At 43.5% G+C, this 17,443-nt stretch overlaps 1 protein-coding gene and 1 long non-coding RNA gene across 2 annotated transcripts; one reads left to right on the top strand and one right to left on the bottom strand.

Moving 5' to 3' along the window:
- Positions 1-205: 205 nt before the first annotated feature.
- Positions 206-1,454, bottom strand: LOC147134426 (uncharacterized). The gene is made up of 2 exons (XR_015090146.1): positions 957-1,454; positions 206-846 (listed from the first exon to the last, which is right to left on the bottom strand). It is a non-coding gene; the product is annotated as an uncharacterized LOC147134426 (long non-coding RNA).
- znf652 (zinc finger protein 652) lies at positions 562-17,230 on the top strand. The gene is made up of 7 exons (XM_086055986.1): positions 562-840; positions 5,956-6,093; positions 6,233-7,187; positions 8,135-8,282; positions 8,938-9,053; positions 10,202-10,346; positions 13,155-17,230. The coding sequence occupies exons 3-7, from the start codon at positions 6,261-6,263 to the stop codon at positions 13,754-13,756; spliced, it is 1,938 nt and encodes a 645-aa protein (XP_085912112.1). The 5' UTR covers positions 562-840; positions 5,956-6,093; positions 6,233-6,260; the 3' UTR covers positions 13,757-17,230.
- The last annotated feature ends 213 nt before the right edge of the window (positions 17,231-17,443 follow it).

Here is a 17,443-nt window from a genome sequence, read left to right as displayed (position 1 = left end):
TTTTTTTTTAGATGAGTCAGTTATCGGAATTATATACAGCCAAATATTGTCAGCAGCCTCAAAAAATCCTTATTGGTCAGAGCCTAGTTTTATATTCACATTTTTATTTAATACATTTTACTCATACTTATGTAGATCATTGTATATATATAAATGGGCTAAAATCCCATATTTGTAATACTGTATAATAAGAAGTAGGCAGTAGTTCAGTCAAAACCCAAGCAACTTTATTCATTTGGAAGACATTTCAAAATCATTTATGCAGAATCCCTCATTTAATACATTTCTAAATGTATTATCCTGATTAGAATCCTTCAAGGGAAACATCAAAGTGAGGGAACGTTAGTGATTTTTCTTCATTTTAAGAATTTAGCTGGTGCGATTGAATTTATCATTCCTTTTAGACAATATTAATCGTTTGAAGGACCACTTCAATACTTTTTAGCGCATTGGACATCCATATAGATGATGGATTACCGTCATTTAATCGTTTCATTCTTTAATGAATTCATCCATCCATCGAAGATCTCAGGTGGGTGCGCGCGCGTCCCCAGCCCAGACAGCCGCGCGCCTGTCCTCCAGACGGCGGCGGCGACGAGGCGAAGGCGGCCTGGCCAGCCTGACTGGGATGATCGCGGGACGCCGACGTCAGAGCAACAAGCGAACCACTCAAGCTCGGCCGGGCCACGCATCGCCAGCAGGGTGGCGCAGGTCGCCGGTGGGCACCCGTCTCCAAAGGTCCCGCGTCACGGTTCATCTCGGGACAGCGGTTGAAGAAGCACATGAGACCCGGATCGTGAGCTACCCTGCTTGCATGGGCTCCGGGAGGAGGTCGCGTAGGTAAGCCTGCCAACCAAACAACCAACAAGTCAGTCAACCATCCGGCTAGCCAGCTAGCCAGCAACTTCATTCCGGCTCGCTTATTTGCATGACAGGAGGATGCGCTCATTGCTCACCGGTAGCTGGTGGTGAAGCTGCGGTGACTAGCTTCAGTGAGCGGCCGACTTTGTGACAGCGTCGATCGACCCAGGGTGTCAATACAGCACCCCTGGTTTTCATTATTTGGCATTTTATAGATAACCTTCCTATCGTAAACTCCCGACCAGTAACACAAATTAAATGTGGCTTTTGGGTGTGTGCGTGTGTTTTTTAATTTACGATTTTCCCGAAATCTGACACACTTTTTTTCCTCCTTGACGGTCCGTGTCGACGTTGTTGAGTTGCCGCTGCTCAAACATCTGACGTTAGCGTTAGCTCGATGCTAACTAGCATCGCGTTGGGCGGATTTGGACTGGTTTAAAAACAAAAGTGAAAGTGTTGTCTTAATTATTTGGGGAACACGACGTTAAGCTTTGCTCTTTTTTTGTAATATTTTGACCGGTGGTGTAATTGTAGTGGAATATTTGACCAGCTCTTTTCAGCCAACGTAGCCAAGTTAGCTTGTCATGTGTGTACAGGTTGATACCTATGGTTGGGGGAGTAGCTTAGCTTGCTAAGTAGCTCAAGTTAACCGGGGCCTGTGCTGTGTTGGTGCAGTTTTCTGCGTTTGTTTTAACCCTTTGCTCGCTTCTCGGTTACAACGTGGTTAACCATTGACTGGCATTACCAACATACAACCAGAGAAAGTCGAGAAACGCAACCTAACTGCAGCCATAATTTCAAAAATGATGTGGAATGGTGGTTCACCACTTTGCTCCAAAAAATGGCAAACGCAAACAGAGCCTAGTCGAGATTTGAGCTGAACACTTAAATGAGATGCCCATTTGTTGCAACGCTGACAAACTATCTTTTATTTAACAACTTGTCAACGATGACATTTTATATTTTGATATATTTTTTAGGAAGTATTGGTCTTTAGCTGGAAAGACAAAACTAGTAACAACCACCACATACAAAAACATTGTCATTTTGCATGCAGAAAAGTTCTCATGTGTCGGAAAAGTCATACGACTGAAAAGTAATGATAGAGGTAAAAAGTCATAGCATTATGGGAGAAATTCCTAATTGTCGGTGCAAAATTTCATGAGAGTGAAAAGTCGAAACGACATGCAAAAACTAGTCACCTTACAGGAAAAGAAATCTGTTGTAGGGAAAGTTGTAGTGTTATGATTAAAATATCGTAACTGCTTGTACAAAAGACCTAATGCTACTGGGAAAATGACGTTATGTTATTCGTAACGTTACATAACGATATGGGGAAATTAGGTGTAGGCAAGCGCCAGTTACCAGTTTCAAGGTATACCGCGGTCTTAGAAAGTCACTCTTTCAAAACCACTAAAACTTTCCTTCAGCAGTAGGAGACTTGTTGTTTTGTGTTGTCACTTAGTGCAGCCTAAGTGAAACAATCTTCCTCTACTGTTATTTGTGCAAGTAATCAGTGAGCCCAATGACTTTTCTTCCCTGTCTAGTATAGTCTAGGTTTTGGTACTGAGATACTCAAGACTTTTTTTTGTCATACCATTCGGTCACTTTTCTCCAAATATTACACATTAATTCTCATAAAATTACAACATATTTTTTCTTCCTTTATTCTTGTAAAAATGGTCAAGAAAGTATATCTCTATTTTGATTTATTTCTTGTAATATTCATATTTTCCAAAGGACATGATTGGGGGTAAAATACCTAGCGAGGCGTGGGGGACCCCTGCAGCGCTGCACACAGTGAGCGGGTTAAGGTCTTACGAGTTTGCCAAGAGTGTGGAATGTGAACCCTCGCACGGTTCCTTCCCTGCAAGCGGTGAAAAGCTCATTAAAGTCTGAGCACCAGCAAGCTTGAGTGCTTCCCAGGTCACTGTCAACTCCACACTTGTGAACACTTGCCCCATTTTATGTTGTTGCTCATAGTACTGCGCCATGGGGTTTGCAGTATGAAGCTTCCATCCTGTCATCTAAAAGCCACACTCATTCATATCCGGTGTTTGTGTGAGTCACGTTGCGGCCTACCCCATATGAAACCAGTTTTTGGTTTCTTGCTAGTTTCTGTTGAGGCACAATAGAAGTCCATTTATAGCACTTTGATTTTGCTAGAATTACGATGCATCTCAGTTAAGATTAGTCAATGTTTTTTTTTGTTTTTTTTTTTTAAATTACGTCCACATAAACCCCAGACCTGAGAGGAATTCTCTCTGCAATATACAATAGATATTGAGAATTCTGAAATTTGCCACATCAAAGTGCATTTTTTCACGCTGAGTGAAACTCTCAAATGACTCATCAACAATAATACGAAGCAGTGGAGGCATTTTTGCTCAGTACGGGCGTTGCGTAACCACACGTCGTGCATGTGCTTGGGTTGTTAATCAGGTTAATTTGTGAAGGGCGAAATGGGATATTATAAGCCGCTAGCGTGCCAGTGGGGGCTTTTATTTTCATGCAGTTTGTATTCCCCTGTCATCCACACTCGGGATAATCTAGTCGGCTTTGTGTCAAATACGGCCCAGTCGCTCCATCACAACCGAGCTCACTTTTCCCGAGTGCTCGTTACCTTTCCATTCTCAGAATGTGTTAGCATACGGTATTCAAGGAGGTTCTCGTTTGTGATTTTGAAGGGATTATCAATTGTCAAACTTGTACAAAGACAATATTGTGCATTTATTTTAGATTAGATTATTCTAAAACAGTTTAGAGGTGCAACAATGAACTGATCAATCAAATTGATTGTCACCGATTTTGAAAATCAATTAATCTTTACTTGTTCAACTTGAAATTGTCCAAATGTCAGCCTCTCAACAGTAAACATTCTCAAATATCTGTATTCCTCCATGAAAGCAGACACTTGGCAGTATCTGACTATGAGCACAGGCGGATGCAGCAATTCATCAACTAGTTGCCCATGTAGACTTGTGAATTAGTGTAGCGGATCTTTACATGTGGTGTAATTCATTAAAAAAACAAAACACAAAAAAACATAATAATGGCATAATTGAATAGAATCAAAGTGCTGTTCTTTTTCGTTGTGCCCGCCTCGGCCACCTGGGGGCAGTAAAAAAAACAGATAGACTTAAACTTGGCTCTTCTTCTTCACCTCTAATCCTGGGCACCCACTTTTTGACAGTGCTGTGGCCTATTGCAGCATCCCCATAAACTTTGTCCAATATTTTTGAAGAATTTTATTGGTGGTTCCTCTTCCAAAACAAGAAATTAAATCAAAGGTCTTTGCTTCTGGTGGACATTCAATGATGCCATCATTTCCAAAATCGCTGACTTGAAGTGGATTGGTTTTAAAAGGGAAGTCAACTCAAACATATATTTTTCAAGAATATGTTCCCAGCAGGCCCACCAGTTGAAACATGGCATTCGGATTAATTTTGCGTTTGTGGAATATAAATTAAGCAGCAAAATTCACTCGTTTTTAGCCATCTGTGGGGGCGGCCGTTTTGTCTTCTGTCGACTGAAAATGACAACACTTACTCCACAAACGCAATATTTATCAGAATGCCCTGTTTCAACTAGTGGGCTTGCATAGAACATATTCTTGAAAAAAAAATGTTTGCGTTGACTTCCCCTCTAAGCAGTTTATATTTAAACAAGTATTTTAACTACCCACTATTGAAATTTCTGGAAAAAAGATGAACTAAAAGTCGGGTAAATTGAACAGGGCTCATTGCTTCTTGAACTCCCCTCGTACAATTTCCACTTGATCACATGTTGTTGGCTATTTTGGCTTTATTATGGTGGACATGCCTTTTAACTCGGTTTAAATCTGATATGCTATACTGGCCTTTAGTTGAGGTAACCATTAACCCTTGTTTCTTATGATTTGTTTGCACTGCCCTCTCTTTTCACTGATTTGTTGCCTCTGTTGTACAACTTGTTTATTAAAGCGGGCACAGCATAAGATACCTGCAACACGGCGACAGCACAAAAATGTTGTGTTTTCTGCAAGAACAGACACGTGTTGTAGTTTATTTCCTGCGGGCGCTTCTCTAGCGAGCAACCCGTCCCGCTGCACACTCATAATGGAGAGCTAGGTTGTGAGGTTGTGTGAGGTCAACTCGCAGTCAGCCGGGGACACGCACACGCTTGGATGAGTGCGTTTCAAGTCATTCTTGTAGCCTTTTTATGCTTTGACCATCGTTGCGGTTACAGTTCCTGCCTTGCTTTGCGCCTTGTTGAAATAGTCAAATAAATGCTGGTAGTCAACGTTCTAAAAGTGTAAAAGAAGTTCGTAACAGTGAGGCGGTTGTCTTTCATTATACCTGTGTAAAAATATGTTAACTGTTGTCAATATTCAAGCGTTGGTGGTTAATGTCTCGGGTGCAAACTTTGGAGAAAAAAAAAAAAAAGAAAAAGAAATTTAGGAAGGGATTGGTAAGTCTGGCAGTCCCAAATGACAAAATAAGTGAACTGCTGTGAATATTTATGGGGGGGGGGAGTCAAACGAACATGTCTAACTTAATTGACAAAGATGTAATCCTTGAGTGAGTTATGGTGCATATGCGTCCCTTTTTAAAAAATTTTTTTATATGAACTAAGTGTGAAAAAGAGTTCTCCATTGTAAAAGGTAAATACCTGTTCTGCTAAATCGGTAGAAGTGGTCTTCTACTTGCATATTAAGTTAATGTGGACTTTTCAGGATTTTTAATCGAATTGATCAAATGATTTAATTATTATAAAAATTAAAAATGATGCATTGTTTCAACTTCTGTGGCTTTAATTGACAAATGGTTCCGAAAATGGATGGCTTGACGGATGATTCTTGAGCACTGATTATCTGTCGACTTCACGCAACCTCTATAGCATGTAAAACATGTATTGCATTGAGTTAGACCACACCCAGTCGTTTGTGAGGACTTGTGGTTTTCACTTGTATTCGCAGCCGCGCAAATGCATTTGTGACTTTTATGAGCATCGCTGTCGGTCCGCTGTAGTTTTTTTTTCATAGCATGACAGCGGAAGGGAGTTTTTTTTCTTTCCCCCCCGAAACTCATCAGTGTGTGTTTTTGCTTGTCGTAGGTGATGCTCTGTTCATGTCCCCGGATGGCAGGAAGACGTGAGGTGTTCCTTTCTTCTCCCTTACCTGCTCTGCCCTTCACAGGAGCTTAATCTTCGTCTGCTGTCATTTTAAAGTTCATGGAGGCGCACTCGCCACAGGTTGTATCCCTTTCCAATGTAGTTTCTCACCCTGGACGACATGAACGCTTTGTTTGAATCCGGTTGACTGTCTCATACACCTTATCCCCTCCTTCCTGTCGAGGGAAGGTGGGGATTTGGTGCACCTTACCCCTCCTAGTGGAGTCACTTCAGCATCATAACGTTTCATGAAATCCTGCCAAAGCCTCAAGGAGGAAGTCTCTGTCCCCTGCCTGGGCGGGATGTCGCAGGAGGAGGGCCGCAGGCCGCAGGTGTCGCAGTCCTACTACCACCCCCCGATCCCTGAAGTGGACCTGACAGGCAAGCTCTTCAAGAAGGAGGCGGGTGGCAAGCCCTACTCGGTCCTGGTGGACAACAAAATGGCAACTAAGACGGCGGCGGCCGACGCCGCTCAGCAGTATTTCCGTGAGGGCGCGGCGGGACAAGACATATGCACGCAGGCGGACGAGATAACCTCAGAGGAGACCGAAGATGACGACGACGACGAAGAGGAGGAGGACGGCGAGGAGGAGGGTTTTAAGCGCGAGCAGATCATCGTGGAGGTAAACCTCAACAATCAGACCCTCCACGTATCCAAGGGCGACAACAAAGGCGGCGCGGCCGGAGACGATTCGGAGAGAGGTTGCAGCGAGGATGACGACGATGGCGAAGAGGGTGAAGAGAGCCCCGATGGGGACGATGACAAGGATGAGGAGATCGAAAGTCGAAGGACGAAGGCAAAGAGGGCCCACAGAGGTGCGAGCGGAGCTTCCGGCCAGCCGCAGAGGAAGAGTCTCCGGACGGCTCTAAACTCAACAGCTTCCGGGATGACCACCAGGGGGCGACGGAAGCACGCCGAGACGGCAAAGAGCCAGCGGCGCTCTGCCCCACCGCAGTCTGCGGGCGCCGTGGTGCCCAGCGGCAAGGCCGAGGCGGAGAAGGAGATGCTGGCGTGCGAAAAGTGCCCTCGCGTGTTCAACACGCGCTGGTACCTGGAGAAGCACATGAACGTAACGCACAGGAGGATGCAGATCTGTGACAAGTGCGGCAAGAAGTTTGTCCTGGAGAGCGAGCTGGCCTTGCACCAGCAGACCGACTGCGAGAAGAACATCCAGGTGAGAAGGCACATGCTTCACACTCTTCACTCACTCGAGTTTGGCACGTCTGCTTCACCAGGTCCTGGGTTGGAGTCTCGGTTGTATGTCTCCCTTGCTCGTGTGTGTGTGTCTTTTTTTTTTTTTTTTTTACATCACAGCATGTCCTGAGCAATGACAGGTAAACACAAATTAGAGGCTCAGCTAAAAGCACAGTAAATTTGTGCATATTTATAATTCGCGTATTAACATTTGCTGGACATATCCTACATTATTTATTTGAAAAAAAAAAAAAAGTTTCCCTGCTTAGGCCAAAGCAATAAATGTGTATCTCTGCTGGCGTCTTGGTGCCAAGAAGCTCGGAAGTGATTCCTTGAGAGAAAATAGCTCTTTGCCACCATCTTGTGGCCTCAATAGGCAATTGTAAACTATAAAAGGGCCGTCACTTATTCGCAGGGTTTCGCTGTTTGCGGCAGGGTTTGTTCCCTAGCCTCTGCGAATAACACTGTATGTAATGCAATTAAAATAAACTACAAAAATACAATGAAGACATTTTAAGGATATTACTATTACACAAATGGTGATATTGTATTGAAAATGACTAAATTAGACTGTAGTCAGGTAAGTGCCTCAAATAGGACAAGAATCACTCAGTTGGTTCAATTTATATCTACCTTAAGAAGATTAATACAGATTTTTGTCATGTGTGTGCTCATGTCAAAGCTTTTTGCTGTACGTTTGATTTGAATGGTTTCAGCTGGGTGTATTGAAGTTTAAATTTTGATGTCTTGGCTTTGCCGTATTCCCCAATGGTATGCGTTGTTGGACTCGTTGTCAGCCAGCAGAGGGAGCTAAACTATAAGAAAATATTCAGTACACAAAATGCAAGACCGTTCATACTCATTGCATGTATTGCTAATGCGCGCCATTGCCCCTTTCAATTGCTGTTGTTAATATATTATTTCCAGTGCGTCTCCTGTAACAAATCCTTCAAGAAGCTGTGGTCGCTGCATGAGCACATCAAGATTGTGCACGGCTACGCCGAGAAGAAGTTCTCATGCGAGATCTGCGAGAAGAAGTTCTACACCATGGCCCACGTCCGCAAGCACATGGTTGGTGAGTTAAGGATGACAGTCCAAATGACACTCAAAGACGACCCCTTTCTGCCATTGTCATACATTGTAGAAGCAATTTTACCTGTTTGCATATTTATGGTTCACTGGATCCTTCACAGCAGCAGTCCCCAACCTTACATATTTTGACAGACAATCATATTATTTAACGCATGTACTTAAAACAATGACATAGCCTCCACTGGCTTAATGCTAGCATATAATGGGAAATTCCATAGATGGGCTAACCATTATCATCTACAGTATGTGGCGGTGTTATACAGTCAGATCCATAAAAATTGGGACATTAACACAATTGTCATATTTTTGGGTTTAAACACCACCGCAGTGGATTTGAAATGAATTTCAAAGGAATTAACCATCATAAAATATGAAATGAATGAGCTATACTGCATTGTGAATCGTGAAAAAAAAAATGTAGAGAATGATTTATGACAGTCATTTTGAAACAAAAAAAGAAACTTGAACTACTCACATTCTGTTTTGTGTGAACCCCGTTTTGAGGATTGAATAGGTGTCTCGCTGAACTGACGTCTTGGGAGTTAAAACTCAATGTAATGTTGAATGTGATTCGTCTTCATCTCGCGCTTCTTTTCTCGCTGTCTCAAGCCGTATGTCTTTCCTGTCAACACGCACAGCTCACACCAAGGACATGCCATTCACCTGCGAGACCTGCGGCAAGTCGTTCAAGCGCAGCATGTCCCTCAAGGTGCACTCGTTGCAGCATTCTGGAGAGAAGCCCTTCCGTTGCGAGGTAAGATGTCACCAGCCCAGTTCAAACTTTGTGTTTTCGGTACACAATAAATGGCACAATTACATGTTTTTTTTTGGGGGGGGGGTTGCGTTCTGATGGAACCATGGAACATTGTTGCATCATTCTAGTAAACTGTTCTATATGACACTTGGCAGCAGATGCGATCCACACCCATCAGTCTGTTTGGGAAAAAAAAAAAAAAGTATAGCAATGTTGTAGACATCTATGCTAGCAGTCTCCAGCGAGGTTGTTTTTGTGGTTAGAGCTGCCAAAATATATGTGCTTAAAGCCTTCGGTGGCTTGTGTGTATCGCTAGGCTTTGCACGCCGCGACGAGAGGCTGTAGCCATCAGCTAGCTTGCAAGCTAACCGGCGTTTCTCTCAGCCGGCGCACTGACAGCGGGCTCCGAGACACTGAGCTGTTCTGTAATTCGTCACATCCAGGGAAGATGCATTTATGCAGTGGAGGTATAGCTAGCTAGCTAGCTAGCTAGCTAATTAAATGCTGTAGCCGTACAAATGGGCCAAGTAATTATAAATAAGCAACTGTGAATTGCGTAACCGGGACCATTGGGTGCCATTTTAGCCATGTTTAAAAAAGGAGTTTAACACTATCTTCACAATTGAGTACTATATAGATCTTAATCTTTGTATATTTTCAGCAATTATCTTAAAACATATCATTTATTTAGAAACAAATTCCTGAATTTTCTTTACAGGGGTCTTAATTTAAGTGTACTTTTGTCTATATGAAGAGACTGTATAAAAACAACACAAAACTGTTGTGGGAGTTCCTGAACTTTACATTTGTATTTATTCTTGGCATTTTCACGTCCCACCTTTATGAATTCAAATGGACAGATGGAGCGTTGTCCTTCACCCGCGGCTTTTCAGATGCCATGTGTGCACGGGTGGAGCCGCTCTGATTAAATCACCCTCCCCCTCTAGCGTGTTATTATTGGCTTATTATAGCAGCGTGTAACTTCTAGGCCACTCTCCTCTGTGGTCTCGGCCCACACTGCCACCCCTGGCTTGATTTTCGCCAGGTGCTGTCAGTGAGCAGTCTCAGTATGCAAACATAATCTGCATTTTGTTGATTTTGAGGAATTTGTTTGACCCGATGTATGTTTGTGTTATGTGAACCTCCAGAACTGCGACGAGCGCTTCCAGTACAAATACCAGCTGCGCTCACACATGAGCATCCACATTGGGCACAAGCAGTTCATGTGCCAGTGGTGCGGCAAAGACTTCAACATGAAGCAGTATTTTGACGAGCACATGAAAACGCATACAGGTGAGGAACTGAGCACGTGGTCGGCTTGAGTATGGAGCCACTGTAGGATAGTCCGTGAATTCACATTTTCTCAATGTCAAAGCGTTCCCTCAACTAAATTTAGTTCCTGGCCTCTGGTTCGGGCTTCCTATTGGGCTCACTTTGCATTTTTCCCACCGCCTTTTTCTCTCTGCTCAAGATGTCTGGTTTACTCAGTGTTTGTAGTCCAAAGTTGTACTTATTTTGCCAATATTCAGCGTCATCCTTTGAGTTTTAACATTTTTCCCCATGTTGTCACTACGCCTTAAATGCCAAACAGAAGTTAACATGCCACCTCGCACCCGGAACTGCATGCATGGAGTTCACTTGTACATGCCGTGTAAATCCAGCCTTTAAGACATTTCTGGTTTTTTTTTGTTTTTTTAATGTGGCTTTCCACTTTGTTGTTGAATTAATTACCACCATCCACTGTTTCACACTTCCACGATGTCACACTGATTAAATCAGATGACGATTTAGCATTCTAAACTGTACCATGGCAATCCGTACGGGACCGCTGTGTGAAAACGTGGCTTCTGCCGTCTAAAAGAAGAAGGGTGTGTGGCATTGTTGAAATGCATGTTATAGTGAGACGTCGCCCATTTTTTTTTTTTTTTTTTTTAATGAGAGGGACCGCACAACATGAAGGAGTGCTGTGCATATGTAATAACTAGCCGCGCACATGTTGCCGATTCCATCCCTCTGATTTTCTCTGCCTGCTACCTCGCCGTTTTCCAAAACTGAGCTTTTGTGGTATGAGCCTTTTTCCAGGGTTCCACACTGCTTCTATTTGTGATGTGTAATTACACAATTCCTTTCCTGTCCTTGCTGTGGGGAAAGACACACCCAGTCAAGGCCTGCAATACCGGCTGCACCCTTTAGAACAGTCCAACTTTACATTAAGTGCCACCTGGAAAAAAAAAAATTAATGTACAGTACTTCCACAAATACAACCGTCACGACCATTTTTAAAATACAGTAGCATAGTAAGCTTAAGTGTTCGTCAAAAAACGAGGCGGAGACTTCATTCCTCAAATGTATGTTTGAATTTATTGCAAGCCACTGCCTTATTTTTAGGTATCAGGTGCTCGTGGAGGCTGCCGATAATAGCCACTGATATTTAAGGCAAAGAAAATCTGACATCAAGTAAGAATCATCATCTGCATCAGAAAGAAAAGTTTTGTCATTGTATTAAATTAAATTTTAGATATGGGTATTCAGTATCAATGAGTACTCAAAGAGTGAATACTCATACTGGTTTTGGTCTGGGAAAAAAGTCTTTTTGAGCATCTTTATTAAATTATATTGCCCATAAGTTAAAAAAAAAAAAGAAAAAAGATTGAAACAAACTGTTACAAAATGATAAATGCAATTTTATTACTTAACTGTACTGGGTTAAACAAGGTGTCAGCCTCTGTAACATTATGCACAGTTTGAACTTGTAATTTCGTGATTTTATTTATTTATTATTTTCATGTGCCATGTGCGCGGCGGACCTCACTTTGAGAATCCCTGCATTAGAACACAGAGCTGTACCCCACAAACAGATTCATGACAAATTCTTCCCACTATAATGTAGCGGTTACACAAGATGGCTGTCACCTCTCTAATGTTCAAGCTGGTTTGCCGGCGACATGGCAGATGAAGGCGTTTCAGAGAGCCCTTCAGCAGCCGGTGGAGGGACGGCCGCGTGGGCGCCAGCGGGCGCATTGAATACCCGCGCGGAGGAGGTTAATGAGAGTGACTCTTCCGACTGTTCATTTTCACGTCTCCTCAAAGTGTCAATTGTAATAGCTTCCTGCCGAGTGGGCGGCTCAGCGGCACAGAGCCTCCGATGGAGAGGGAAGCTTATTAGCATTTGAAAGAAAGACGACCGGGAACGAGACGTGATGTTTGGTAGAAAAATGGAAGCTATATCTATGCAAAAGTAGAGCGTCACAATTAGGGTTGCACAAGGGTGTGACCATGGGAGGTTTAGTTGAGAAGTTAGGAAATATTCCAGGAAACAATTTCACATTTTTATTAGAATGAAATTGGATTGTATGGACATGAAATCAATCAAATGAATAGTAGTACTTGTTCTACTACTACTTTAAAGCGGAAGTCAACCCAAACATATTTTTCAGGAATATGTTCCCAGCAGGCCCACTAGTTGAAACACGGCATTCTGATTGATTTTGCGTTTGTGGAATATAAGTTAAGCAGCAAAATGCACTCGTTTTTAGCCATCTCTGGGGGCGGCCATTTTGTCTTCTGTGGACTGAAAATGACATCACAACTGCTCACAACGACCAATCACGGCTGACCTGTTTTCTGAATCCGAGCCGTGATTGTTGTGAGCAGTTGTGATGTCATTTTAAGTCGACAGAAGACAAAATGGCCGCCCCCGGAGATGGCTAAAAACAAGTGGATGAACACTTATTCCACAAACGCAATATTTATCAGAATGCCGTGTTTCAACTAGCGGGCCTGCTGGGAACATATTCTTGAAAAAAATACGTTTGGGTTGACTTCCGCTTTAAGTAATTCAATAAGATGCTGTGATATGTAATCTAACAGACAATTTAAAATGAAACAAGATGTCAAAACAATTCATCGATTATCAGAATAATTAAAGATTTATTTGATAATTGATGAGCTGTCGATTAATCGATGCACCTCTAATTTAACAGTGACAGGCTGACTTCACATGTCCAGTTTATCCTGTTACTTACTGTAATCCCCATTTTAATTCCATTGTTTCATTTTAAACCGTCCCTCACCACAATGACTTTTTTCTTCTCCGCACAGGAGAGAAGCCGTTCATTTGCGAGATTTGCGGCAAGAGCTTCACCAGCCGGCCCAACATGAAGCGCCACCGCCGCACTCACACGGGCGAGAAGCCGTACCCGTGCGAGGTGTGCGGCCAGCGCTTCCGCTTCTCCAACATGCTCAAGGCACACAAGGAGAAGTGCTTCCGGGTCACCAGCCCCTTGGTGCTGCAGCCCGGCGCCCCGCCCGTGCCGGTCGGCATCTTCGCCAGCACTTTCTCCACCTCCTCCTCGTCATCGTCTTCTGGTCCAGGGCCTTCGGCGGCCACCCCGACGGCCGTCACCAGCGCGACCACCCAGGGGCTCAACCCACCCGGGGCGGCCTTGCCCCCACGAGGCCCTTTGGGACATGCCTTCACCCATGTGCAGCTCCACACGGCCTCCTCGCACCACCACTCCCAACAGCACCTTTCAAACACCCCCCACCACCACCACCTGGCAGTGCCCCCTGTCTCCCACCTGCCCCCTCCCCCGGCCCTTTTTAAGAGCGAGCCTCTCAACCACTGTGGGCATGAAGACAGCACTTACATGCACCACATGGCTTCTGCCGATAAGGGTCCCGGAGCCTCTCAGCATCACTGAATTGAAAACCACAACCCGCGGGCACTGCCTCAGCCACTCGGACCATTAACAACGTCTTGGATACAGTATGTAAACCACTGGGCTCATATTTTAGCTGAACCCAGTCCTTTGTTTACATCAACCATCTGGCACCAAGTTAAGCTACGTTTTCACTCAGCAGGTCTTTATGCATTTTTTTTTTTTTTTTATCCATTGTATAAAGTCCTAAAATATCCTGCACTGCCACTTTGTCAGCACCCTTCCTTTGGGGTACAAGTTAGGGATTGCGCCAAAAATTCAGTCATCGACAATTTTTGTCTTACAATTGTTACAGAAATGACAGGGGCTTAACAAGATTAGGCTTAAAAAAAAAAAAAGGGGCGTGGGGGGGATCCAGTGCGTCACCCCGCCTTGGCCAACCCAGGTGAACTGCGGGCAACAACAATGGTGTCTTTTTAGGAGATTCCCAATGCAGTCAAGTGTAATATTAACACCGAACAGTCTGGTGTTTGTTTTTGCCTGCTACGGCCGGAGGCTGAGCTGCTCAATGTGCGGCTACAGCGCAAAGCAGTTACACAGTTACCCAAACCTCACCTGACGGTCCATGGGGCAAATCGGTTGACCTCTGTACCATACTGACAGATCCGGACTGTAAAAAAAAAAAAAAAATACATCTACCGTTCCACCATGAGAAAATGTAATTCCAAGGTGAATACGGGTCTAAAAAAAAGTGGACATTTTTTAAATTGGTCGTGTTGACGTTCCTGTCCGTGCCAGTACGTCAAAACAATCAAACCATACCATGCTGAAGCCAATTAAAGTGGACTGTTTGGTGGAAACGTGGCTTAATGATACAGCCAGCCCGTGTTGGTCAAAGCATTTCCGTGAATCTGTTGTTAAAATCTTGGACCTCCTGAGCAGCCCGTCACAAAGCAATTCATGTAAGGGTGCGCCTCTGGAACACATTTTACATGTGTGTTTGAAAGACTCAGTCTGATACGGACCTCCTATTTAAGACAAGCTACACATGTTTTACATGTGGCAAGTATTCTCAAGTGGATTGTGAGTGAACTTTTTTTTTTTTTTCCCCCCTGGAGGTCAAAAATATTCTGTGAATGTTGTCGCTGGTTCTACCAGTTGCGCAAGAACGCAGTGCCATGGACTCCAGTGTGCGGGAGAGGAGTTTTATTTTCTCTCTTTTTTTTTTTTTAAGACTTAAAATTGAACTGTTGGATCTGATGTAATGAGATTCATTGTGGTTTAATGGTGCTTTCCATTCCAGTAGACGCAATTTCTTAATTTTGGCTTCGCTGTTCATATTTCCCCCACCCCCAAACCCCACTGCAGGGGGGCACGCTCACGTGGACCGGAGCAGGATACGATCATTTTGAAGAAACTCAGGTTTTGCAGGACGCAAACAGATGAGCGCAACCTATTCTCTCGTCCCATACTGCCACTGTGAGGGGCCGCCTACGTGCGGCCGCCCCGCCAATTAGGATCCAAACCCTCCCTCCTTTTCTCCATTTCTGCCACGCTGCTGCCAATAATACGGGTCGCCACGTTAAAACTCACTTCACATTCTCACTATACACACACATGCACGAGTTGCTCGGTTTGCTTTGGCGCTGTGAAGGTTTTTGCAAGGTCGTTTTTGGACCTTGGTACCGCACGGCTGCGTCTTAAGCCCGTTGAATGTTGCCTACGCAGAAGGACACTCACTGTTTTTATGCGTCTCGTTTTTGGCCTCACCGCAGCGGACAAAATGGCAGACACCTTGCAGTTTCCCGTTACTTGTACGCGATCAAGTCGGTCACAAGCGCGAGCGATTACATTGGTAACAAAATTTACCAGCCGATGGTGTGAATGTCGTTTTTTCCTTTAAAGGATGTAGAGCTTTGACTGTTATCTGATGTTCAGTACTGCGCAAATCTGAGCCCACTGTTAGGATCTCACTTGAAAAGATCGCACAGGAGAGCACAGACCTCCCCGCAAGGCTAACAAAATTGTTTGTTGGTTATCAAGCTACTTCCTGGTTCGCAGAAGATGACAAACTCAAGGGCAGTACGATGCAGTTGGAGGGGCGTATCGTGGTTGTGTGTTTTGTGGCACAACCAAATTTAAATGTGGTTGACGGTGTCAAAACGGTGGACAAACATCCTGTTGCGCAGTACTGACTATTTTGGAACAAGTTTGTTTGATACCAATGAGCTTGTATTTGGGCAGACAGTAGCATTAAATTGACTGTGACCATCATTCTACAGTATTTAGCCTGCAGTGGTGAAACTGAGTAATTTAAGGCGTCCTCTGTCTGATTGGTTGGACCTGCAGTTTGTGTTTGTGTGGCTCTTAGCTCCACTTCATTATCAGCTCATCATCCAGTTGCAATACGGCTCTTTGTCTTATCTGATGCCTTCCCCCTCCCCCCCTTTCTTTTTGCGTGTATTCTCTGCACTTTAGCGCTGCGTGGGCAAGGCGCAGGGAAGCTGCGATTGTATTGTGGAACAGGCCGCAGTCCAGGCTGCGTTTGAAATTAGTTGACATTGAGTGTTTTTTTTTTTTTTTTCTCTTGTAAGGCAAGGAAAGGAGGAGAATAGTGGGTGATGTGGAAGGGACCCTAGCAAAAACAAATGTTTCTACACCTAAAAAAAGAAAAAAGAAGAAAAAAAAGCAAAGCACCTCCCTGCTTTGTTGACCACACACTTGGCCATCCAAGCTTTGTCCGCAGTACATTCTTTTATTTTCATGTTTTTGCTAAGATGGCCGAACAATGATGATGATACTCCTCCTTTCTTTGCTGTATAGAATGCACTTTCTACAACTAAAACTCTTGGCTAGTTGCGAAAAAATAACATTGTATATTCTAAGATGTTTTAAAAAGAAAAATCATTATACTTTTTTTTTCTCCCCCATCACCCTTCTTTGTATTTCTAACCTCTTAATGTAGCATTATTGTGTATTTTATTATTGTATCTGGTACAAAATGCAGCTTTATAATGTCCTGGTTTGTCTTTATTTTTGTATGTTCTCTGGAGATTTGAGGAACTTGGAAAGAGAAGTTGGGCCTTTTTTTTTTTTTAATAATGTACATTTAACTGACTGCTAACTTTAAGTAAAAACAAGTAGCCACAAGTGTGACGCCTGCTCTGTTTGGTTGCCTGGCAACAGTCCGCAAGGAAAACAACCGAGCACGTGGACGTAAGCCAGATGTTGATCTTATCTCAAACTCTGGTCACAATTTTAGTGTCAATAGGTTCGCTTGCTGACTGCACGTGAGGCCTAAGTTCTTATCGGCTATTTGTTTATTCTTGTTTTTTTTTTCGTCGATAACGAGTACTAAGTAGCTTGTATGTTCAGGAGCTTTGACCTTGACCAGCTGCTCAAATATTATTGCATTGGTTAAAATAGGGTTGCTAATAAATGAGACTGACGGGATCATTTACTGCCAAATGCAATCCAGTGATTAAGCAACACGAAAATTAAAGACTCAAGCATCGAGGAATTGACCCTCACGTTTTCTTGCTTCGGGAAAAACCTATGAAATGGTCATCGCACTTTGATACCGTGCTTCACCCACATTAGGTGGCATTGGCAAAAACTAAAGTAAGAACCCTGGAATTCACCCCAAATGCTATAGCCAAATAGCTGCAACTAAAGATTATTTTAATAATCGATTGTGTTGATAATTTTGTTGATTAATCGGTGAATCAG

This window comes from Filicampus tigris, chromosome 16 (assembly GCF_054856515.1).
Source record: "Filicampus tigris isolate MCC_2025a chromosome 16, RoL_Ftig_1.0, whole genome shotgun sequence".
NCBI classification, from domain to species: Eukaryota; Metazoa; Chordata; class Actinopteri; order Syngnathiformes; family Syngnathidae; genus Filicampus; species Filicampus tigris.
Note: the sequence above shows the minus strand (reverse complement) of the source record. Positions and strands in the feature narration are given on the sequence as shown.